Below are 19,280 nucleotides of genomic sequence, written 5' to 3'. Positions count from 1 at the left end.
ATTTAAGTATCCTAAAAATACTCGCTCTTACTATATTCTATTATATTCTACATTCAAATATAATGACAGTAAAACATAAGGATATTTTTCTATATGGAATCAATGACAGTATAATATACACCAGAAATACTAAAGGCTTGGTTGCTGTTCAGAAATACTAAAGGTTTGGTTGCTGTTATTTTTTTTTTTTTAATTTTTTAAGTGTTTATTTATTTTTGAGAGAGAGAGAGAGAGAGAGAACAAACGGGGGAGGGGCAGAAAGGCAGGGATGCAAAGAATCCGAAGCAGGCTCCAGGCTCTGAGCTGTCAGCACAAAGCCCAACCCGAGGCTCAGACTCACGAACCGTGAGATCATGACCTGAGCCGAAGCTGGACTATTAACCAACTGAGCCACCCAGGCGCCCCAGCTTGGTTGCTATTCTTATACATTATTGACATGATATGTATCCAAAGACAATTTGAATTGCCTGTGGTGATTTATAAAGAATGCTATATAGCCAAAAATTATTTAAGTATGGATGAAAAAATAAACTAATTTGAATAATGAAAAAGAAAGGTGAAAAATTAAGTGGAATTTTATACTGGGAAAAGATACTGAGATAGAATATAAGTGTTATTTCTGTGCATATGGTAACTGAGGCAGAAAAGGGAAACAAAATGGATTACAGACCTCTTTTTTCTCTTTAATGGCAGAAGAATAGTTTCTTGAGGGAGAAAGTTTCCCAAGTTTTTATAAATTTATAAAATTATATCCATTTCCACATGAGTCTTTGTATATTGAACGTGTATCTTTCCTATTTTCTAAATATATGCAGAGATGTTACATATTCAATTATATTTTAATTGATCACTAACAAATCCTAAAGTTATACAGTTGTTTGGTTAAGACATATATTCATTAAAATGTGCAGCTCTGAGTGACACAACACAGAAACCCTGGGACCTAATGCTGTTACTGGCAGGCATCCTTCCATTGTTTATGATTTTACTTGGAAACATCTTAGTACTTAATGATGAAGCATTCTATTAACTGTGTAAAGTATTACATGATCCCTAGTTTACTAGAGGTTTTAGTCTTCGTTTGCTTATGTATTTATCAAGAATGAATCTTGAATCTTATCAAAGGTTGTGTGTATCAAGAATAATCAAATAGTTTTACTAAATCTATTAAGATAATTAATGAATTTTATTTCATATTTCATATTTAAGAAATCTGTCCCTCTCTGAGGTCATTTAAAATTCTTTGATGTTGTCCTCTAAAAGACTTATATTTTCTTACCCATTTATGTCTTCAGTCACCTGCACTTGATTTTATTTCTGTGTTGTGAGGGAAGGGTCCTATTTCATTCCTGTCTTTAAAGATACTCAGTTGTCCAGAACTATTTATTGAAAAGCCTGTGCCATTCCATTGATATTCAGGGACGCCTCTGTTCATATATAAAATGCCCGTGTATATAGGGTCTGTTTCTGGGATATCTATTCCAATTTGTATGCTTCTGCCAAATTCTTTGGATAGCTACTAGTTTGGTAGTGCTTTTAACTAAATTCCAGGCTTGGGGGCCTGAGTGGCTCAGTTGGTTGAGCATCTGATTCTTGATTTCGGCTCAGGTCGTGATCCCAGGGTCGTGGGATCGAGCCCTGCATTGAGCCCTGCATCAGGTTCCACACGGAGCAGGGAGCCTGCTTAAGAGTCTCTCTCTCTCCCTCTGCCCCTCTCCCCGGCTCATGCTCTTGCTCTCTAAAGTAAATAAAAATAAATATTAATTAATTAGTTAATTAATTCCAGGCTTGAGGTGTTTTGGACCATTCAGATGATGTGAATTTGGGCTACAAATATGTGCAAAAGCTGGCTTCTCCTTCTGTTTCACTCCCCATGGTTGACACTCAAGGCAATTATCTTACAAACCTCCTGGGTGTTCTTCATGTCCTTCCCTAAGAGTAAAACCCTTTGAGGCCCGTGCTTTATTAGTGAAAAGACCACCTATTCTACTCCTTGCTTGGAAGAAAACTCTAGAGTTGTGTACTTTCTCCTGTCTTCTTCTCCTGGACGTGCCATGAAATCTGAAGTTTGAAAACTAACTCCAGGAGCAGAGATGCTTTGATATCAAGCCTACCCCCTACATCCACTGAGATCGGGCTTAAAAAGCCCTTACTATCTTTTTTTCTTTTTAATTGATTATTTTTGAGAGAGATGGTGAGCTGTGGAGGGGCAGAGAGAGGGGGAATCCCAAGCAGGCTCTGCAGTGTCAATGCAGAGTCCAACGTGGGGCTTGAACTCATGAAACCCTGAGATCATGACCTGAGCCAAAACCAAGAGTCTGATGCTTCACAGACTGAGCCACCCAGGGAGCCCAAAAGTTCTTACTATCTTTAAAAAAAGTCCCTACTATCTCGTCAGCTTTTCTGTGTGTGTGTGTGTGTGTGTGTGTGTGTGTGTGTTTTAATTTAATGTAGGACTTTTAGGGTTTTTCCTCTCCCCTATTGGAAGGGTTGGTTTGGATAAACTCCTGTCCGAAGTATTTTGTAAGATTTTTGTCAAATTTGTAAGAAAATGATCAAATCTTCCATAAGGAAAGGCAAATATTGTTCACTGAATCTGAATCCCATGATGATGCTAATTCTAATGTTCCTTCTTTACTTTTTAGCCATACCTTCAGAGTATCATTTTCCTTTTTGTCATAAGGTGTCTGGAAATGAAGTATGGACAAAAAACAATGAGGAAAGACCCAGTCTTCAGGTCAGGAGAACATTTCTTAACATCTGAGTATAATTTCAATATTTAATGTTGGTGACAGTACATTTAACATCAATTTATTATGATAGATTTACTAGTCAGTTCTTAGCAGGGCAAACTGGACATCGTTATTCTGGGGAAAAAATAAAAACCAAACCAACCCCAAACCGCATTAGATTGAATGCAGGCATGCATAATTTCTGAGTCCTGGGTCTTAACAGATTTTAGGCAAGTTGAGTTTTGTTTGTTCCGTGCCTCTCTCTTAGCAGTGGGGAAGCACCAAAGTTTGTTTTTCTCCTGCCGAGAGCAAGTATCAGTCCCCGAAGAGGAGACGTGAGAATGAGCTGGTGCGTTCAGTATGTGGGTGGACCGTTTTGGAAAGGGAAGAGAAGCCAGTTCTGGCGATCACTGATGATGTAATGTGAGCACAATGTGGATGAGGCAGACGGGAAACACTGATGAGTGTGCATCTGAGGGATTTAGAGAGCCCGTTGACAGATGGAATAGAAGGTCTTAAAGACAATAATCAAAGAAAATATTTCAAGGGACTTGGCTACCTACAGAAGGAACCTTGTCAGTAGTAAATTACTTTTTTTTCTCTTAAAGCCAAGGATAGTCATTTAAGTATAGAGGCTTACGTACATTCTCTTGATAAGGTGGTACAGCTAGAATCGAATGGTATGTTATTTCATTTTCTCTGTAGGATCTCCTCAAGAAGTAGGGAAAATCATCCAAACCCAGAAGAGCCAGAAGAAGAAGATGAGAATGTCCAAGCTGAAAGAGCAAGAACAGCAAATGCACTCACTACTCTGAACCCGGATGAGGTGACAAGTGTCTTGACCCTTCACAAAACTCTGAGCTCGGTAGCTTGTCCTGGAGAGCTGAACTCCTGGTTTTTCTTTTCGCAACTTGGTTTTGTTTCTGTGACATTGCATGTGTATGTCATATTTAAATCGCATCTTTTGCAGTACGTATCTTATCATGACTCCTCTAGTTTTCTCTTCTTCGGTTTTTTGTGGGTCTTCACCGGCCACGTCTTCATGCGTCACTGCAATTCAACACATTCTCCGATATTTTTATCAACCTTAACAAAAGTTCGCGTCTTCTGCAAGACTTGCAGTTTCATTTTGCCTCATCTCGAATTGTGACATTAGTAACGGTAATCAGCAGGTGAATTTACACCTAGTTCATTTCAATAAGAAATGAACCAGAGGGGCGCCTGGGTGGCTCAGTCGGTTAAGCGACCGACTTCAGCTCAGGTCCTGATCTCACAGCTTGTGAGTTCAAACCCCGCATAGGGCTCTGTGCTGACAGCTCAGAGCCTGGAGCCTGCTTCCGTTTCTGTGCCTCCCTCTCTCTCTGCCCCTCCCCTGCTCACGCTCTGTCTTTCTCTGTCTCAAAAATAAATAAACAAAAAAAATTTTTTTTAAAGAAATCAACTAGAAATTAGTGCTAAGGGCATAACGCAAACACAATGAATTTGATTACGAATTGGTTTTCTCCGTGGTTGATAAAGTAATCTTCATTCATGAATGTACATTTAGGCATTTCATTTGAAAGAAAGAGGCTGAATTATCACTGTCACAAAATCTGGTTAGACTCATAGCCTAGGACATGAAAGATAAAACATGCATGCACAAAATATCTGAAATTTAATGGGAAAATCGTGCTTTGTCATGTTTTCCAGAAACCACTCATAGTGGCAAGCTGTTTACACAAGGAATATAAAGAGAAAAAGGAACATTGCTTTTCAACAAGAAAGAAGAAAATAGCTATTAGAAACATCTCATTCTGCGTTAACAAAGGTTTGGATAACGTTCCCTTGATTAGAATGTTCCTTATTATTTAGGTTTGGGACTATGAAAAGGGGGAAAATTTCCATTCTTTGAGACTGTTCACCTATCTTGGTTAACAGATAATTATAAAAATACTTGACATGTTGGCAGAGAAACAATTTCTGTTTCAAAATCATGTCCCAGTTCAAATGGTGAGAAACCCCATCTTGGATCAGGAAGACCAAACCATTCTACTATAAATCCAAAGTCTTTCCATTCACACTGTAATATAGAAAATTACAAAGGGGTTGTTGGAAGATGTTCTTTTGTTTCGAAATATTACTAAGCTAAGTGAATTTAGGCTGGTCAAACTTTGAAGTACAAATCATATCGTCAATGACGACTCTGTCTTCTAGGTGAAGTGTTGGGGTTGCTGGGACACAATGGAGCCGGTAAAAGCACTTCTATTAAAATGGTAACAGGAGACACAAAGCCAACTGCAGGAACGGTACGTGACAAGCTCATTGCCAGGGGAAACTTCATTTGCAGTGTCAATATCGTCCTCATATTTTTCTTTCAGAAGATCAAATGATTTTTTAGAAAATGAATAAATAGATGAAACATTTTACAAAATATCTCTGCATGCTCAAAAAATAGTGAAGCTCAATGGCCCCTTTCTTTATTCAAGTATAATTAACATACAGCGTTATATTAGTTTCAGGTGTACAATATAATTATTCAGCAATTCTATATGTCACCGAATGCTCATCACGCTAAGTGTCCTCTTAATTGCCTTCACCTATTTCTTCGGTCTGCAACTCCCTTCTGGCAATCACCAGTTTATTTTCTGTATGTAACAGTGTTTTTTTTGTTGTTTTCTCTCTTTTTCTTTGTTTTGTTTCTTAAATTCCACATATGAGTAAAATCATATGGTACTTGCCTTTCTCTGACTGACTTATTTCACTTTAGCGTGATACTCTCCGGGTCCATCCACATTGTCACAGGGGCAAGCTGTCATTCTTTTCTGTGGCTGAAGAATATTCCATTATATATATATATATAATTTATATAATGATATAATATATGTTATATATAATGTAATGTATATGTAATATATATTATATATTATTAATATATTAATTAATATATAACTAATTATTTTAATGTAATGTATAATGTAATGTATATATAATATAATATATATTAATATATGTAATATATATTTAATATAATATAATATATTAAGTCATATATTATATATTATATATTATATATTAATATTTATAATATATAATATAATATAATATAATATAATATAATATAATATATATTCCATTATATATAATATATAAGGCTATAATATATATAATATATAATGGAATGTATATTTAATATAATATATATGTAATATAATATAATATATATTCCTTTATTTATAATATATATAATGCTATAATATATATAATATATAATGGAATATATATTTAATATAATATATGTAATATAATATATATTTAATATAATATATGTAATATAATATATATTTAATATAATATATGTAATATAATATATATTTAATATAATATATGTAATATAATATATATTATAGAATATATAATTTATTATATATAATACACAATGTAATATATAATATATAATATACATAATGTAATATATAATATATATGTAATATATCATAATATACAATGTAATATATAGTATATAATGTAGCATATATATCTAATATAATATGATATATATTCCATTATATATAATATATAATGCTATAATATATATTATATAATGCATTATATATTTAATATAATATATGTAATATAATATATATATTACATTATATGTATTATAGCATTATATATTATATATAATGGAATATATATAATGGAATATGTATCTAATATAATATAATATAATATATATTCCATTATATATAACACATATAATGATACAATATATAATGATATATATATATATAAAATTCATCTGTCCTTTCTTCTTTATGCATTCACCTATCAATGGATACTTGGAATGCTTCCACATCTTGGCTATTGTCAATAATGCTGCAATAAACATGGAGGGAGGTGTATATCTTTTTGAATTAGTATTATTGTTTTCTTTGGTTAAATACCCAGTAGTGGAATTACTGGATCATATGATAATTCTATTTTTCATTTTTCAAGGAGCCACTTTTATCTCCTTCAGTAGAGGGAGGATTGGAGCAAAAGCTGGATGCGGATCTGACTTTCCTTGTTCGATGCAGGTGGTTTTAGAAGGCTACAGAACATCTCCAAGGCAACCGGAAGATGACACCGTCAAGTTCTTGGGGTACTGTCCTCAGGAGAACTCACTGTGGCCCGGTCTTACGGGGAAGGACCACGTGGAGCTGTACGCAGCAGTGAAAGGAATGAGCAAACAGGAGGCTGCTCTGAGTACTTCTCGGTACAGAAGGAAGCTTTGTGGAGGGAAGACAGGAGGAACATGTCATTTCCTGATTAAATATGGAAAGGAGATCATAAACAAGATCTTTTAATTTTCATGCAAATTAAAATGACTGAAAATCTGAATAAGAACCAAATCATAAGTTTATGCATTTGTGATGATGTTAATGGTCCTTCAATCTACTGTTTTCAGGTGGATGGTGCTAAGGTTTTCTATATCGTTGGTGTAGGTAGGAACATGTGCCTTGTGTATAAATCAGTGTCGGGTTTTTTTTGTCAGATTGGTGGAAGCTTTCAAGCTCCAGGAACAACTTAAAGTACCCGTGAAGGACTTATCCCAAGAAGTAAAGAGGAAGGTAGGTGGGGGGCTGAGTGTTACTCTACGCACCCCACGGGTCGGTGCCAGACACGCTGTTCCTCTCCTTCTCGTTCCAGCTGTGCTTTGCACTGAGCATCCTGGGAGACCCATCGGTGGTGCTTCTGGATGAGCCATCCACAGGGGTGGACCCCGAGGGGCAACAGCAAATGTGGTGAGGGACATCAGATTACATAGTATGAGTCTGGAGTTAATATTCTTTCTACATTTGTCCTATTTATCTTTGATGCTCACATCGTCTATTATTTAATTCAGTGAAACTTAATGTAGTATTCAAAATTCCCCAAGGAAGGAAAACTAGACATGTTAAGAATCGAATAGAATCTTGAATGTCTTCGCTTGGATTTTCTTTTTCTTCCTCTTCTTCCTCTGCCTCTTTTTTCTTTTATTTTTCAGTTGTTGAAAATCCTACAATGTGATGTTTCTCTGTACTCCAGCTTTTTTAAACAAACATTGTTTTACTCACTATTTCTTAACTTTTCATGCTATGAAGCCAATGAATGTTGTAATATAATTACATAATGCAGTACAATTTTTATTCTTTCTCTCTAGAGCAAAGATTTTTTTTTTTCTTGTGACTGAATATGGAATTTTCTATTTAGTCTTCCTATTTCTTTCTGTTCATCTACTTTCCCAAATTACTTTTTCTTTTTTTTAAATTTATTTATTTACTTACTTACTTATTTTTATTTATTTATTTATTTATTTATTTATTTGTTTATTTATTTATTTATTTAAATTTAAATCCAAGTTAGTTAATATGCTGTGTAGTAATCTTGGCTGCAGGAGTAGAACCCAGTGATTCGTCTCTTACATATCCAAGTTACTTCCTAAATGTGAACAATCCCATCCTTTATCTGTAGGCAGGCAATTCAGACCATTGTTAAAAACACAGAGAAGGGTGTTCTCCTGACCACCCACTCCATGGCAGAGGCTGAGGCTGTGTGTGACCGCGTGGCCATCATGGTGTCCGGAAAACTGAGGTGGGTGCCCATCCTTGACCATACTCGGCCCCCAAGTTCCTCAGGGAGAATTGCAGTTCACTGTGACAGCTTGTATTCTTCAGCGCCTTGATCTATGATTGAATATCTTTTGATCTATGATCGAATATCTACCTCTGCATTTGCAGTTGAGGAAGAAATTAAAAGATAAGTGTTTTGGTTTTTTTTTTTCCTTCAACTCTTTTTTTTGTCTTCCCTGGATTAGGTGTATTGGTTCCATTCAAAATCTGAAAAGCAAGTTTGGTAAAGATTATATTCTAGAAGTAAAAATAAAGAACCCCACTCAGGTGGAACCTGTCCACATGGAGATTCTGAAGCTTTTTCCGCAGGCTGCTCGGCAGGAAAGGTAAAGGACGTTTTTGGCTCGGGTGGCAAGTGTATAGGTTTTCCACTACACATAATTTAGTCTAGGATGAGTCTGGAGAGGAAGAGAAAGACGGAGCTGGCTTATTTATTACAAAACAAGTTGTTTGGAGGTCACTTGGATATATAGAAAAAAGAGCAATTGAAAAGCTATTTTTAGTGGATGCTTCATATCTCAGAAAAGGTGGATGGGGTGTGTGTGTGCGTGTGTGTGTGTGTGTGTGCATATGCATGGATGTGTAAATTATGCAGTGGTTTGAAAAATTGGAACAGAGAATGAACTAAACCATGAATTTAATTTTTAATAGACAATAAAAATTATGTGTCAACCTATGTAGCATTTTACCGAATATAAAATTGCGTCTAGAGCTCCAATAACACACACATACATATTCTTGAGAAAGATTGACTCAATTCTAAATTAATTGATTATAGGGCATTTAATCCTCCCTATGGTTCTTTGAAATTTGTGTGTGGTGAGCTATGAGTTACAAGCACGGATAACCAAACCCACGTGAATAGCAGAATGAAGCTGAGTTGAATTGAAATTTGTACAGGGTTGGGGTGCCTGGGTGGCTCAGTCAGTTGAGCATCTGACTCTTGATTTCAGCTCAGGTCATGATCCCAGGGTTCGTAGGATAGAGCCCTGCAGTGGGCCCTGCACTGACAGCCAGAGGTCTGTTTAGGATTCTATCTCTCCCTCTCTCTGCCCCTCTCCTCCTGGCACTCTCTCCTTATCTCTCAAGATAAATAAATAAGCATTAAAAAAAGAAAGAGTTACAGGGTTTTTTTAATATATTTATTCTATTAATTTCTTAAAAATAATACTTACTGAATACCTACTATATGCTGGAGACCATGTATCGAGTAGTCAATAAATAGAGAAGATTCTTATGGTGCTTACCATCTTTGGGGGATGAGGATATTAAGCAAATGAAGATACAAAGAAATAAGGAAATGACATTAAGGTAGGACTTTAAAACTGAGCAGAGTTTGGCTGCTGAAGAATGGGAAGAAGAGAACACGGAATGTGTAAAGAACTTAAGTCAAGAATGAACTTTATACCTGCAGAGTGGGGGAAAAAGCTCATATCGTTGATGTGTAAAGGGTGGCATCTCCAAGTGGAGATGCCAAAATACTGAGATGTAGCCCTGTGGCTCAGAAGAAAAGTGAAAGGTCATTGAGAGATTTGGTCTGGCAATCATCAATGATGGGCATTTTTACTATATAGAAGACCATTAAGTTAGGAGAATGGGTGAAGTCAACAGGGGACATAGAAAAGAGAGAAGGTCTAGGATGAAATACCAGGAACTCTCTGTGTTGAGATTGGATTGAGGAAGAAAAGCTGGTGGGGAAACTACCACCACCACCACAACAGCCATTATGACAAATTATTAAAGTGTGTCTAAAACAGCACTATCTTGGGGTGCCTGGGTGGCTTGGTCGGTTAAGCGCCCGACTTCAGCTCAGGTCATGATCTCATGGTCCGTGAGTTCGAGCCCCGCGTCGGGCTCTGTTCTGACAGCTCAGAGCCTGGAGCCTGTTTCCGATTCTGTGTCTCCCTCTCTCTCTGACCCTCCCCCGTTCATGCTCTGTCTCTCTCTGTCTCAAAAATAAATAAACGTTAAAAAAAATTAAAAAAATAAATTAATTAAAAAAAAAATAAATAAATAAAACAGCACTATCTTACCAAATTTCTGCAATGATGGAAATGCCCCATATCTGTGCTGTCCAAAATGGTAGCCAATACCCATATGTGGCTATGGAGCACTTCACACATGGCTAGTGTGACCAAGGGATTGAATTTTACACTTTATTTATTTTAATTACTTTAAATTTAAAAAACCCTTGATGTTTATTTATTTTTGACAGAGAGAGAGAGACAGAGTGTGAGCAGGGGAGGGGCAGAGAGAGAGAGGGAGACAGAGAATCTGAAGCAGGCTCCAGGCTCTGAACCGTCAGCACAGAGCCCCATGTGGGGCTCATGAACTGTGAGATCACAACCTGATCTGAAATCAGAGGTTCAACCAACTGAGCCACCCAGGCACCTCAATTTAAATTTAAATACTATATGTGGCTAGTAGCTAAGATATTAAATAGAACAGGTCTAGAAAGTTAGAAAGAAAGTCACAGATATTGGTTGTTTAAGAAGCTGAGAGAGAGTGTGTGTTAGTTTTAAGGAGGATGTCTACAACTGCATTTAATGCTTTTGAGAAGTCTAAAAAATAAGAACTAAAGAATATTCACTGGATTGTACAACATGGAGGTCATGGACGAACTTATTTGGGAAAAGGGAAGCTGGAGGTCAAGAAAAAAAGTTTTTTAATAGGAGATAGTTTGGCGGGTTTTAATATTATAAGAGAGATTGGAAATTAAATGCAGGGGGGAAAGTTTTATGAGAAGGTTCCAGGGAGCATATTCAGGTATTGGCATTAATACGGTAAGAAAGACGGCACAGGCTGAGTATGAAAGATTCTTTATCAGAGATATTTTTCAGTATTTATCTTGAACATTAAATTTAGAGCAACCAGATTTTGGTTGTGACCAGATTTTTATGACTAAAGATAAGTTATCGGCTCAGATTCATGCACTATCAAATTAAACTACTTTTACTCAAAGAAAACTTTGAAAATTTATTTTGGCCATCAATTTCTCCCCACTGTTATAACACTGTGATAAGTGGGACTCTTTCCTTCCCCCAGATATTCCTCCATGATGGCATATAAACTACCTGTGGAAGCCGTTCGCCCTCTGTCTCAGGCCTTTTTCAAATTAGAGGCAGGTAAGTTTAGACATACTTAGACTTTATCGTGCATATTTTTACATGGAATGTATACTATATGAGTTCAAGTGGAAAGATTGTATAATCAGCCAAAACTTAGACAACCTCCACTGGACTAGTCTTACAAACCCTGACGGAAATTCAGTGGTGGCTCTAGAATCAGGTTTACTCCCCCTGATTTTTCCTCTGCTAACAAGGTAACTCAGCTGCCAGGAAGCCAGAATGTTCTCTCCTGGTTCCATTGCATAGTATTGGAGGATAATTATCAACATGTCCCAGAGAATACTGAGGGAACCTTCTTGCATCTCCATGTTTATCATAGTCAGAGGGGTAGGGAGCAAGAATGTGGAGACAACGAGAGGAGGCTCAAATGAAGGTTGGAGAAGGATAGTACACAGGGCTGCAATGTGACAAGTTAGGATCAGTTGGGGGGGGGGGTTGAACTGGTTCTAGAGACACTGACTAGAGGTCACACTGGCTATTGATGAGGCCTTGACGTGTAGAAATATGGGATTGACTCAAATGGTACCTGCATGCAGGGTACTCCTCCGTAGGTTCTTATAAATATAGAGACCCAACAATACCCAACAGTCGATTTGGAGTCCAATAATACATATGTAGGAATCAAAAGGCGAAATACCGAAATAGGACGCGAGGAGCTCTTTGAAGAAAAAGTCTGTGGCAATTTATGTATTCATGCATTACTCTTCTTTGTTGGGCCATATCGACATTTTTCTTTAAGTTAACCTTCCAAAAAATTTAATGACTTGGCCTGTATCTCCAAGTGTCTCATGGACCTGAGGTTACTGCTTATATTGTGTACTTTGAAAACACTTTTGGTGAAAAACATGTAAGCCACTGATATCAGTCCCTTTGAAATGCAGTGAAACAGACCTTCGACCTGGAAGAATACAGCCTCTCTCAGGCTACCTTGGAACAGGTGAGCTTTCTTTAAACCAGGGAGCATCATCTGGGAGCCTTTGTGTGAAACTCTGTGTGTATCCATCTTTCAGAAACACCCTGACATGTGTTTCCTTATTTATTTTCTCCCACTTAGGTATTCTTAGAACTCTCTAAAGAACAGGAGCTGGGAAATCTTGATGATGAAGTTGATACAACAGTTAGATGGAAACTCCTCCCACAAGAAGAGCCTTAAAACCCCGAGTCTCCTAATGTTAGGTTTTAGGTCCTACTACATTATTAGTTTCCAGAATTCTAGAACGATCTGCCATATTACCACAGGTAACAAACAAACAAACAAAAACATTCAGTAGTTTAAACAACCAATAATGATTAAGAATTTAAATGGCTTTCAACATTCTAGAATGGAGGGGAGAAGCAAAGATAGGGAAAGATAGTGAGTGTAACATAATCAGACATTATACTAATCACTAGTAAGACCTATTTTGTGCTCAATATTAATTCAAAAATCATAATGTTAGCCCACTTTTTTATTATTTCCAATAAGGCTGGATGCTGAACACATTTTATGAATAAAACATTGTATTTTTTAACCGAACTTTAAATATATCAGCTCTTTTTAAAGCATTATTTACTCAAATACCAACTTAATGTAATATTGACCATAAGATGATCTAATAAGTTGGTGGATAAAATGACAGTATAACCTTTAGATATAATTAAATTTTCTGATTATAACATAAGGATATGTTCATGTAAGGATTTATAGAAATTATATCGACGAAGATAATAGTAATCTATAGTAAAACACCAGCATAAGTATTTTAGCTACCTATCATCAATGCTCTTTTTATGAGTACCTTCTCAAAGTTGACATCAGTGGGCATGGTGATTTCCTATGTTTTTCCACTTCACGGTTCATGAACATTTCCCATATCATTGTAATGCCTTTGGGTTATGAAATGGCTGCATTGGATTCCTTTGATGTACTATCATGGTTTTACTTAACTTTTTTTACTATTATCTGACATTTTTGGTTACATGCTAGTTTATCTCTTATAAATAAAGCTGTGACGAACTTCTCTCTAGTCTTCTCTTATTACAGTCTTGGGTAAGTAGTTCCAATATCAACAAATAGCTCTCTGCTCTATGAAATCTGGGTAACTTTGTTCTCTGACCAACAGAAAAGTTCAGTACCTATCCTAAGCTTCTGAAACCCCCACAGGACCTTTTAATGTCGTGCTAATCCCTGACTCTGACTTCCTTCATCTGCTGAATTCCTGTTGTCTGGTCTGTGGTTTGTGTCAGTTCCTTAACCTTCACCTTGGCCTTGACTTAAAGGTAGAACTTGGCCCCTTGCCTTGATTCCTACAAACAGCCATTCCACGGGTCATTTATAAAAGAGGCACATCCTCCTACCTTGTAGGAGTGCCTAAAATTAAATTAAAATGCATAAAAATTTGGCATTTTTTCTGTAATGTTCTAGTTTTCTTAAAACGGAAATTCCATTCAATTAGTTGCATCATTAAAACCAACAAAGAAATATATTTATGATTTCAGTAGATGAGACATTTTCTATCCCTAGATTACCACACCTCTTCAGTTGCTTTAGTTCAATGGTTCTCAACTGGGGGCAGTCACCCCTGTCCCCCCCGCCACACACACACACACACAGGGGACAATTGGCATTATTTGGAGTTGTTTTTGATTACCTCAACAGGGGGTTGCTACTGGCATCCAGGGGGTAGAGGCGAGGGATGCTGCTAAACATCCTACAATCCACAGGACGACTTTCCACGAAAAAGAATTATCCAGCTCAAAATGTCAATAGTGCCCATACTGAGACACTAATTCCGGTTAACCCTGTAAGCTCATCCTCTAGGTTTGATTATTCACCACCCAGCATCTGAGATTGTCTCACGACCCTATGTCATCTGTGATCCTCCAGGGACTTTTTTTTTTGTATGAGTCTTTTCTTCCAGGTCCTAATGGCTCATCCAGAGAAGAAGGTGGTACTTTCGGGCTTGCTTCATATCTGGGATGGATTATCACAATTGGTGAAAAAGAGAAGCTTGGTAAAAAAATAACACCTTCCACTTTCTACCCATGTCCTTACTCTGGTCAAACAGTGATTTGCTTTGACCAAAAAGGATACAGCAAGGTTCTGTGATGTCTTCTGATGCACCTGTTTGGCAATGGGTGCTGCTGGCTATTAGATGAAAATACTTCCTCTAACAAATTTTCTTTAGCTGCTTTGAATAGGCAGGCATTCTGGACTTTAACTTTGTAAATTTCCTGCTTCTATAGGTGAAAATCATTCAAGTGTAGTATGTTTCATTCCTTAAAGTTTTGCTTTGCAGTCATTGCTCGTAACTTCAACTTCTCTGGCCACATGCTGTGACTACCAGGAAAACATAGTTTTGGAATGGGTAGGACCTCTCAATGCTTTCCAGCCATAGTGTCTTAACTAATCACAAAAGGTCCACATTGTTGGTGATTTCCTATTTCACAAAGCCTCATTCCTGGTAGTGATTTCTGTATTCCTTGGATTTTCCAGCTTGTAAGAAATGGAATCATAGGGGCGCCTGGGTGGCGCAGTCGGTTAAGCGTCCGACTTCAGCTCAGGTCACGATCTCACGGTCTGTGAGTTCGAGCCCCGCATCGGGCTCTGGGCTGATGGCTCAGAGCCTGGAGCCTGCTTCCAATTCTGTGTCTCCCTCTCTCTCTGCCCCTCCCCCATTCATGCTCTGTCTCTCTCTGTCTCAAAAATAAATAAACGTTAAAAAAAAAAAATTAAAAAAAAAAAAAAAAAAAGAAATGGAATCATGTACCTTAATCCAGGTAACGAGGGGCTTGTTGTAATCCCGGCCTATCCAAGAAGAAAGAGAGTTCTGAAAGAGACAGCTTGAAGGTTACTGTGGATTCAAGACAACCACAGGACTCTTTAGAAGAGTGTGTTGTATTAGCTAAGCCAGAAAAATACATATAAGAGTGGAGACTGGATTTTACTCTACCCATGATACTCAGCTTCTTATTCAGCTCTGCCTTTCCTGAAATATGGGCTTCTTCCCCCAGTTAGTTTTCTCAACTACTTCTGCGTACTTAAAGCTGTGACTTACCTGTATCTTTAACTTATCCCATGGCCTCCATTGTCCTTCCTACCTCATTGCCTTTCTCTGTGCATCTGTTTAACTTCGCCTGTATTGCCCGGCTCCATTTCTGGAGAATCAAAGCTTGTGATTGGCTTTGTCTCTATTTGAGCTGAGCTGTTTATAACCAACAAAACATAGGCTGAATGTGCTATCGTCTGGCACCCATGATACAAATTATGGTCAACTTTACATTGAGAACAGCCTGGGCCCTCATCCCTCAGGAAGGCAGTTTCCAAGAAGCAGCAAGAAGCTGGTAAGTACGATGCTTGGCACATTCCATAAAACCGATAGAGTTTAACCCATACATAGAATTCATGTCTTTTTTTTTTTTTTAACGTTTTGTTTATTTTTGAGACAGAGAGAGACAGAGCATGAATGGGGGAGGGGCAGAGAGAGAGGGAGACACAGAACCGGAAGCAGGCTCCAGGCTCCGAGCCATCAGCCCAGAGCCTGACGCGGGGCTCGAACTCACAGACCGTGAGATCGTGACCTGAGCTGAAGTCGGACGCTCAACCGACTGAGCCACCCAGGCGCCCCGAATTCATGTCTTTTAACACAGATTCTCCTCACATTGAAAATGCCTTGGAAGATCTGGCAGGATTACTCTGGATTAGGTTAAAAATACCAATGGTTACTGGACACCTGGGTGGCTCAGTCAGTTGAGCGCCAGACTCCTGATTTTGGCTCAGGTCATGATCCCAGGGTTGTGGGATCAAGCCCTGTGTTGGGCTCTGCACTGAGTGTGGAGTCTGCTTAAGATTCTCTCTCTCTCCCTCCCCCCCTTCCCCCTCCCCCACTTGGGCACTCTCTCTCAAATAATAATAATTTAAAAAATACCAATGATTGCAAGTAACACAAATGGGCATTTATTGCCCAGAAATTTTCCATGTCTCCATTCACTTGATCTTTTAAAAATATGGTAAAATAGGGGCCCCTGGGTGGCTCAGCTGGCTAAGCATTTGACTCCTGACTTTGGCTCAGATCATGATCTCACACTTTGTGAGTTCAAGCCCTGCATTGGACTCTGCACTGACAATGCAGAGCCTACTTGGGATTCTCTCTCTCTCTCTCTCTCTCTGCCCCTCCTGCACACTCTGTCTCCCCCTCTCAAAGTAAATAAACTTTAAAAAAAAATGCTGTAAGGTAAATATATATAAACACATGTATAACATAAAATTTGCTTGAAATAAACTAGATACAAATATTGTATGAATATGAACACTTATATGAAATATCTACAGTAGGAAAATTCATGGAAACCAAAAGTACATTAGAGGTCATCAGGAGCTGAGAGAGTGGGTGAATGAAGGATATTGTATAATAGTTTTAAATTCCTGTTTAGGGTAATGAAAAAGTTTCAGAATTAGATAGTAATGATGGTTGCAAAGTATTATGAATGCAATTAATGTCACTGAATTTTATATTTCAAAATGGTTAAAATGGCAAGTTTAATCCATTTAATTTTTAAAAGTATAATTTAAGGGATGCCTGGGTGGCTCAGTCAGTTAAGCGTCCGACTTCAGCTCAGTTCATGATCTTGCAGTCCGTGAGTTCGAGCCCCGCCTCGGGCCCTGTGCTGACAGTTCAGAGCCTGGAGCCTGGAGCCTGGAGCCTACTTCGGATTCTGTGTCTCCCTCTCTCTCTGCCCCTCCCCCGCTCATGTTCTGTCTCTCTCACTCTGAAAAATGAATAAATGTTAAAAAATTTTGTTTAAGTATAATTTAAAGTAATTTTCACATAGTACCTGTTATTTGAAAGAAAATCATACTATGTTTACATGTCTAGAATATAAAAGATTTTTCCGGCTAGGCTAATACATTCTTGTATCATTCACGCATATTCACACCACAGGAAATATTATACCTACTGTTTCATATTTGTCTTACTTAATAACATACTATGAGCATCAGACTTTCCCAGTTTATTATATATCTATGTCATTTGTTTGCAATCTATGTATTATTTTAATGTTTGAATGTACCAAAAAAGTTATAGTTGAAAAATCAATAGAGAGATACATAGATGGGGGCACCTGGGTGGTTCAGTCAGTTAAGCATCTGACTTCGGCTCAGGTTACGATCTCACAGTTCGCGGGTTCGAGCCCCGGTTCGGGCTCTGTGCTGATAGCTCACAGCTGGAGTCGGCTTCAGATTCTCTCTCTCTCTTTCTGTGTCCCTCCCCTGCTCGCGCTCTGTCTCTGCCTGTCTCTTAAAAATAAATAAACTTAGAAAAAAAAAAGTAACTTTGGACTTTGCCCCTGGACTGGTGCAAGAGGCATACAGGCTGGCCTTTTCAGATCTAGAATAATTGTGCTGTCATATTAATGAAAAGATTAAGAATAAACTCCATCATTAGGAAACTGTGGCCAAGAACCTACCTTGAAGACGATGTTAAATGAAATAGGAGAGGAGATCATTGTAACAAATGGGCTAATAAATAACTTGGAATTGGAAACTCCATGTCAAGAACAAACCGACAGTTCGCGGAAGGGGCTCTGTGAATCCCCTGAAGAAGATTATAAAGATATGGAACATCTCAAAAAAAAAAAAAAAAAATAGGCGTCCCCATTTGCCTCAAGTAACATACCTAGAGCTGTATTAAGAGATCAAATCTTGACCATGAAGAAACAAAGTTGAGACACCTACAGCCACAAAGAAGCCCCCAAATGAACAAAGGAACAAAAACAGGAAGATTAAAGAAATGCCATGAATAACTCCTGATGAGTTCAGTGGTACTCCTAAGTATATGAAATCTCACTTAACTGACTGTAAAATGCATGATGTTATTAAAGAAATCAACAAGGCAGCTGCCAGTAAACACAAGATGCTACACCAACCCCCAAAATCTATGAGTTCTGAGGCCATAAATCGACCACAGATTTATTGACGAAGAAACAAAAGATACCAAAGGTCATTATTTTATAGCGGAAGCTGACATAAAGGAGTCCATAACTTTGAAAGCTTACCCAAGGGTTAATGTGATACTGAATATTTGACAAAATTGCCAGAGGCTATCGGAGATTGAAGGGGCGACTTTACCCATTATGTTATAACCTAAGACCCTTGTGAACTTTGGAATGGGCCAACAGTAGGGTTTCTGTTGAGACGCTATTCCTATAATTTTTTTTTTTAAGTTTATTTATTTATTTTTGGGAGAGAGAGAGAGAGAGAGCGGGGGAAGGGCAGAGAGAGCGAGTGAGAGGGAGAATCCTGAACAATCCCGATCTGGTAGCACAGAGCCCGACGTGGGGTTCTCTATAATTTCTTTATATAAATATTCTCTTGAGCGGTTTAATTTTCTTGTTTCTTGTTTCTTCTCAAAATAAAACATTTTGGAATGAAATATGTACATTTAAACATTTACTTCATTTCGGAAAATATTTAACCACCTACCATATGAGCCTTTGCGGTAAATACAGAATGCAACTAAAAAAAAACGTTCATGTCTAGCTTTTGTGTTTAGTGGACAATGCTGCAGACCCCATAAGGGAGGTACAGACGTAGTAACGGAAGGAAAAGGTCAAGAAAATAAGGTCAAGGATACTCAGGCCCTTTGGAATTAAAGGTCACTAGTGTCTAAATTCCATCAACGGCATTTCGGTCTACAGGCAAACTTCCTAGAAACTGGAATTGGGGCCAGTTTATTCATCTAATTATTGTACATTCCCTTTTGACATTAGGGTAGACCTTACATGAAATGCATTCAGTGTAAACGAGTCGG

The 19,280-nt window shown here is 37.7% G+C and overlaps 1 protein-coding gene and 1 pseudogene across 1 annotated transcript in view; both read left to right on the top strand.

Moving 5' to 3' along the window:
- ABCA10 (ATP binding cassette subfamily A member 10) overlaps window positions 1-13,491 on the top strand; it is a 70,820-nt gene extending 57,329 nt beyond the window's left edge. Inside the window, exons 28-39 of the mRNA XM_060645570.3 lie at window positions 2,646-2,737; window positions 3,438-3,558; window positions 4,422-4,539; window positions 4,926-5,017; window positions 6,788-6,966; window positions 7,246-7,321; window positions 7,401-7,495; window positions 8,205-8,324; window positions 8,548-8,688; window positions 11,408-11,487; window positions 12,372-12,427; window positions 12,545-13,491. Coding sequence (XP_060501553.3) covers window positions 2,646-2,737; window positions 3,438-3,558; window positions 4,422-4,539; window positions 4,926-5,017; window positions 6,788-6,966; window positions 7,246-7,321; window positions 7,401-7,495; window positions 8,205-8,324; window positions 8,548-8,688; window positions 11,408-11,487; window positions 12,372-12,427; window positions 12,545-12,643 — 1,269 coding nt within the window. The 3' untranslated portion in view covers window positions 12,644-13,491. The remainder of the gene's footprint in view (window positions 1-2,645; window positions 2,738-3,437; window positions 3,559-4,421; window positions 4,540-4,925; window positions 5,018-6,787; window positions 6,967-7,245; window positions 7,322-7,400; window positions 7,496-8,204; window positions 8,325-8,547; window positions 8,689-11,407; window positions 11,488-12,371; window positions 12,428-12,544) is intronic.
- Window positions 13,492-14,165: 674 nt separating this feature from the next.
- Window positions 14,166-18,716, top strand: LOC132688518 (SKA complex subunit 1 pseudogene; annotated as a pseudogene).
- The last annotated feature ends 564 nt before the right edge of the window (window positions 18,717-19,280 follow it).

Source organism: Panthera onca, chromosome E1, assembly GCF_046562875.1.
Source record: "Panthera onca isolate mPanOnc1 chromosome E1, mPanOnc1 haplotype 2, whole genome shotgun sequence".
NCBI lineage: Eukaryota > Metazoa > Chordata > Mammalia > Carnivora > Felidae > Panthera > Panthera onca.
This window is presented reverse-complemented; position numbering and strand designations above follow the sequence as displayed.